Below are 6,000 nucleotides of genomic sequence, written 5' to 3'. Positions count from 1 at the left end.
TTTGACGAACCGCTTCATCAAGTTTTATGTGTAAGGGAGGAAAGACAATGTCCTTCCTATCCACTAGAGGATCATGGATGACATTCTTATCGCCAGATGCCAAACTCTGTCGCTGAGACCATTCAGTTTTCACCCAATGCTCTGCTGTAGCTCTACTGTCCTAGTAGCACAGAAAGCAAGGGTATTATCATAACAAATGGGAATTATGCATGTTCAAAGAAAACAAAGATATTCTCACATTTATTGGGAGACTAAATGAAAACAAAATTTACCTTAGTGAACCGTATAAACCGGCACTTTTCATACACTACTTATATTTATCATGGAATTCATTAAAATGGGCTATATACCCATAGCACAAAAACGTGATGTGATAGAGAAATTATAAGACCAGATTTGAATTCAGCACCCTCAAATTAGTCTAAAACTGTTCTTAAAGTCCATGGCAGAAAATTATTTTTTTTGTAGACCAGTGTTATGAATGGAACAATATATGGGGCTCATTATCCCTTATGGAGCATTATGTTGCTCATTATACAGTATGGAGCAATATATGGGGCCCATAATACTGTATCGAGCAATATATGGGGCTCATTATTCTGTATGGAGCCATATATGGGGCTCATTATTCTGTATGGAGTACTATGTTGTGCCCATAATACTGTATGGAGCAATATATGGGGCTCATTATTCTGTATGGAGCAATATGAGATGCCCATAATACTGTATGGAGAAATATATGTCACTCATTCTGTATGGAGGACTATGTTGTGCCCATAATACTGTTTGGAGCAATGTATGGGGTTCATTACACTGTAAGGAGGACTAGGTGGTGTCGACAATACTGTATGGAGCAATATATGGGGATTATTATTCTGTATGGGGCACTATGTGGTGCCCATCATACTGTTTGGAGGACTAATCTGTTCAGTTTCTGAGCTATTGATATCACTCATGTAATGTAAGAAGTGAAATCTTTGGCATTGTACTATACCTATATTTCTCTGCCGTATCCATGCATCATAAATCGTGGTATGTGTGAAAGGGGCCCACTGAGACTCTTTTGCCCAGGGCCCACGAAAACCTGGAGCCAGCCCTGCCAGTAGAAAACCTAGCAATAACTGGCAACTCCCATAAATTTGCTGGGTGTTTTAGCAGGTACTGACCCTTTGGTCCCAGCGGCGACAGTCACCTATTGAGTGGTTGAAAAACAAGCACTCATTCTGCCTGGCTATTCAGTACCACAGATCCCAGCCACAGCAGTATCTTTGGCTTGGCAGTGCTTCTGCCACCAAGCGATATTGGTCATGATATTGAGGAGTCTTTAGGATAACATCCTAGGATAGTCATTAGGATAGGTCAGCAGTATCAGATGGTTGTGGGTTCAAAACCCCACCAATTAACTGTATTGGTTTGCAGCTCTATTGGTGTCTGAATGTAAACAGTGTACAGAATCAGAACATAACTGCTTAGTTCACTATGTAGTAGCTGCCCTGGTGTAAAAGGGCCAGATCAGCCGGAGTATTCGAGAACAGCTGTTACTCATTGGTCAGAACCGTGTTGTTCCAGCTGTGTTCACTCTCTACATCCAACTGCCTCGTAACAGCAAGCACCTGGTCGGTGGGTGTGCCACGTGTCAGACCACTGCAATTCTGATAATGACGATCTATCCCAGGGATAGGTCACCTGTGTCTTAAGCCTGGAAAATCCCTTTAATAGAATACTCTGGTGATTTGATTACCAAATACCAACCACTACCAGAAAAGAGATTTCATTTGAAATCATTCTAGAGTAGGATTGGACGGTTTCTATAAAATCATTCTTTTTAATCTTGGGGCAAGTGCAAAACTTTGCTCAATGCTACCTCCTCGTTGTCCCCACTTCTACCTCAATTACGTGCAGAGATAAGTAACTTTTTAAGCTGCCTGTGAACAAATGAGACATTTTGAGTGGATCCTCCATAGTGAGATGTGGTGTGAACAAGACTTCATCTTTAAAAGCTAGACCGCAACTCTCCACAACTGGTTGAATAGTCCCAGGGAATACGGCTATCAAATGGTGCATTGTCTTCCCCAGCTCTTGTGCATTTCTGACTGAAAGTTCTAATTGTAAGTCTCTAAATGTTTGGCACATGATATCTTCCGTGCAGCCAGCAAGGTCAATAATATTCACCGCTGTTTGTCCTTTCTTTAGGTTCAGCAAGTACAGCGGGGGCATGTATGTGTGTGTGAAGAGGACAGTGTAGCGGTATGACATGTTGCCAGAGGCGGAATTAGACTGCACAATTTGTTGGATGCAGAACAAGCCGGGAATTATTCCAGCTTGATGGAAACAGCCAAAGAAAAGGGCTCCAGTGATATTAAACAAGATGATAACACATTTTGTTTTCATGGTGCTATTATAATTGGAAACTAATAATACCAATGGTACTAACAGGGGGATTAGGAAGCGAGGTTCCTGGTGGCTAAAAAATGATAGAAACATGAGCGGTACAAAGTAAAACATTAACAGTAAGCTGGTTTGCTGGGGAGAAGGCTTTTCATTGGGACTTTTATCAGAGTTACTCCATATTTTGTTTTTTAATATGGTCACACCAGCGCACACAGCGAACAGATGAAGCAGTCCAAAAAGCATAAAACCATTTACTGCCATGTGAGTTACTCGGGGGTGAATCCCATGCTGAGCAAGATTTTCAGGGTTCATGTTGTATTGCAGGAAATTAATAGGTGTTAGAATTGTGTTTTTCACTAGCTGCTCAATGAAACCTTCCTTGCCATTCATAGAAAGCGGCCAATGTCCAGTGTAGTATATGGTGTCTGCAGCTATAAATAAGACTGTGTAGAGGATGACACTTGGCATGGTCTTCAATACAGCCAGAATAATGGATGTCGGGGAGAAATAGGACTTGTGACTGCCACTTTTGTCAACCCAGTATAATATTGGCACAAAAGCGAAACAAAGAAAAGTGGGTCTGTTAAAAAAGCCAACTGTCAAGACCAGGCCAATAAAATGAAAAGATTTAGTTTTACCAGAATTCAATACAGGGCTTCTTTCACCAGGTGATATAAGTAGCAGGAGAATAGCAAACAGTACACCCTCAACAGCATTGCTGATTGTTCTAGTGTAGAACACGAGCGTCACTGGAGACATTGCCAGGAGCACCAATGCTTTCCATGGGTTGGAGCCCCAGGAAAATGCTACCTGATATACTGTATAGTCCAATAGGAAGGAAAGGATTGTTATGATGAGACGAGGAAGTACTAGAAGAAAGTAACTGTAATTCGAAGTCATCTCAGTCCCAAATCTATGAAATACGTTCATAATCCAGAAGGCTGTGCCAGATGTTAGAAGGGGAACAAGCACTGTCCTACAGGGGGAGACTGATTGAAATTCCCAAGGACGATTGATTTCCAGATCCAATATGTCACCTAGAAAACATATATACATTTAGTAAGACTTTAAAATTGGACTGTTAATGTTGGCCACATACAAGATGCAATTATAGCAAGATTCAACTTGTGATTGGATTGTATTATGTGTATTGGCCAAAAATGTACAGTGAGGTTTTTATTAAGCTATATCAAACATTTCTTTGACCAGAGTTTAAAAATGGGTGTACCCCTAAATGTTCGGGTCCAGCGGTTCGACCGTACAGTTAAAAAAAAGTTTGAGTTCGGGTACCAGAACAGTACTCCGACCCGAACACAAACCTGGACCCCATTAACTTGAATGGGGGGGCCTGAACATCCAATGTTTGCCACACTATCATGTGCATTACAGAGCTGCAAACACTGCCTCTGATCAGCGGTAAAATTATTACCGCTGGTCAGACAAATGCGGTTCACACGATGTCAAATGACAGTGTGAGCCTGGCAGCTGTCATTGGTGATCAAAAGTTTTCCTCCAGTCACTCGTGTCGGCTGATGGGACTACTGCTCCCATCAGCCTACGCCTGCTGCCGCTAATAGCAGTGAGAGCAGGTGGCGGCTAATGGGAGTTCTCATGCGCTCTAAATAAATAATTTTTAAAAATGGGGTAGGTTCCCCTATATTTTTGGATAACCAGCCAGGCAAAACTGACAGCTGCAGGCTGCAACCCCCAGCTGTCAGATTTAGGAAGGTTGTTTATCAAGAGTAGAGGGGTCCCCACGTCGTTTTATTAAATGATGTGAGTAAATAATTTTAAAAAATGGTGTTGGGTCCCCCCATTTTTGATAACCAGCCTTTCTAAAGTAGACAACTGGGGGCTGGTATTCTCAGGCTTGTAAGGGGCCATGGATATTGCCCCCCCCGCCCAAAAATAGCAGCCTGCAGATACTCAGAAAAGGTGCATCTATTAGATGTGCCAACTCTGGCACTTTGCCTGGCTCTTCCCACTTGCCCTGTGGAAGTGGCAAGTGGGGTTCATATTTGTGGGATTGATGTCACCTTTGTATTGTCCGGTGACATCAAGCCCACGGCTGTGACAAGTGCCCTTACTGTTGTATGGGACCCGGTGAGCAGAAGTAAAAAGGGGCCCCCCTCTAATGCTTTTGCTCACTGTGCCCAGGGTATAATGAAGCACTGTGTACCGGTGATCCGTCATAGGAGGTGCAATTTTGTCCCAGTGAGCCTAGCTCCAAGGGAGTCCCTCCGCCTCTTCTGTGATGCGCTGGTGATGGCACGAATGCCATGACGCCATCGCGTACGCGCGGCATTTATGCGCGCCACTCACCAGGATACCAGAAGTGGAGCTGCAGGGGATTGTATGAGAGGTAAGTATATAATTTTTTTTTTTTATAAAAATGAATTAAATGGGCTTGAGGGAAGCAAATGATGATGAATTGAGAGTGTGGGATGAGAGACAGTGAATGATGTATTGAGATGGGGGAGTACAAATAATAATGAATTGTGGGTGTGGAACAGCAAATGATGAATTGAGGGTGGGGGACGAGGGACATCAAATGATGAATTGAGGGTGGGGACAGCAGACAGCAAATGATAATTTGAAGGTGGGGTGTGAGGAGAGCTAATGATGACTTGAGGGTGGGAGTGGGTAGAGCAAATAATGATGAATTGAGGGTGGGGTACAGTAAATGATAATGAATTGAGGGTGGGGAGAGCAAATGAGGATGAATTGAAACTGGGGGATGGGGACAGCAAATAATAATGAACTGAGGATGGGGAGAGTAAAGGATGATGTATTGAAACTGAGGGATGGGAACAACAAATGATGCTGAATTGGGAGCAGGGGAATGTAAATGATGAATTGAGTGTTGGGGAGAGGAAATTATGCTGTATTGAGGATGGGAAGACCAAATGGGAGGATGAATTGAGGGTTGGGGTGGGAGAGAGAGGGCATTACATAATGAATTGGGATGGAGGGGGGCATGTAAGTATAATGAATCAGGGGAGCAGAATGTACAGAGTGGGGCGCATTGGGGATACAGGTGTGTGACTGGTAATGTATTGGGGGAAAAAGTTCAGGTTCTAATTAATTTATATTTTTATTGGGTATGAAAAGTGGCTATTTGTTGTTAGTGAATGCACAGTGATGGATTACAATTTATATTTGGAATGGTGGGTTGCATAACTAATTATATATTAACGGTGAGTGCACGTCTGTATTCAGCTGCATAGTGTAGAAGGTGGGGAAAAAATGGGGAATGTGCTCTGAAAGCGGTGCTCTAGATTAGTGTGTTATTTTATGTAGAGACTAGTGATGAGCGAATATACTCATTGCTCGGGTTTTTCCGAGCATGCTCGGGTGGTCTCTGAGTATTTGTGAGTGCTCGGAGATTTAGTTTTCGTCGCCGCAGGTGCATGATTTGCGGCTGCTAGACAGCTTGAATACATGTGGTGATTCCTTAGCAACCAGGCAACCCCCACATGTACTCAGGCTGGCTAGCAGCCGTAAATCATGCAGCAGCCTCAACAAAAACTAAATCTTCGAGCCCTCACAAATACTCGAAGACCACCTAAGCGTGCTCGGAAAAATCCGAGCAACGAGTATACTCGCTCA

At 43.1% G+C, this 6,000-nt stretch overlaps 1 protein-coding gene across 1 annotated transcript in view; it reads right to left on the bottom strand.

Moving 5' to 3' along the window:
• Nucleotides 1-215: 215 nt before the first annotated feature.
• Nucleotides 216-6,000, bottom strand: part of PIGZ (phosphatidylinositol glycan anchor biosynthesis class Z) — a 118,156-nt gene continuing 112,371 nt past the window's right edge. The window contains exon 4 of the mRNA XM_069727221.1: nt 216-3,428. Coding sequence (XP_069583322.1) covers nt 1,861-3,428 — 1,568 coding nt within the window. The 3' untranslated portion in view covers nt 216-1,860. The remainder of the gene's footprint in view (nt 3,429-6,000) is intronic.

This window comes from Ranitomeya imitator, chromosome 5 (assembly GCF_032444005.1).
Source record: "Ranitomeya imitator isolate aRanImi1 chromosome 5, aRanImi1.pri, whole genome shotgun sequence".
NCBI classification, from domain to species: Eukaryota; Metazoa; Chordata; class Amphibia; order Anura; family Dendrobatidae; genus Ranitomeya; species Ranitomeya imitator.
The sequence above is the reverse complement of the archived record's forward strand: the minus strand, read 5'-3'. Positions and strand labels throughout refer to the sequence as shown.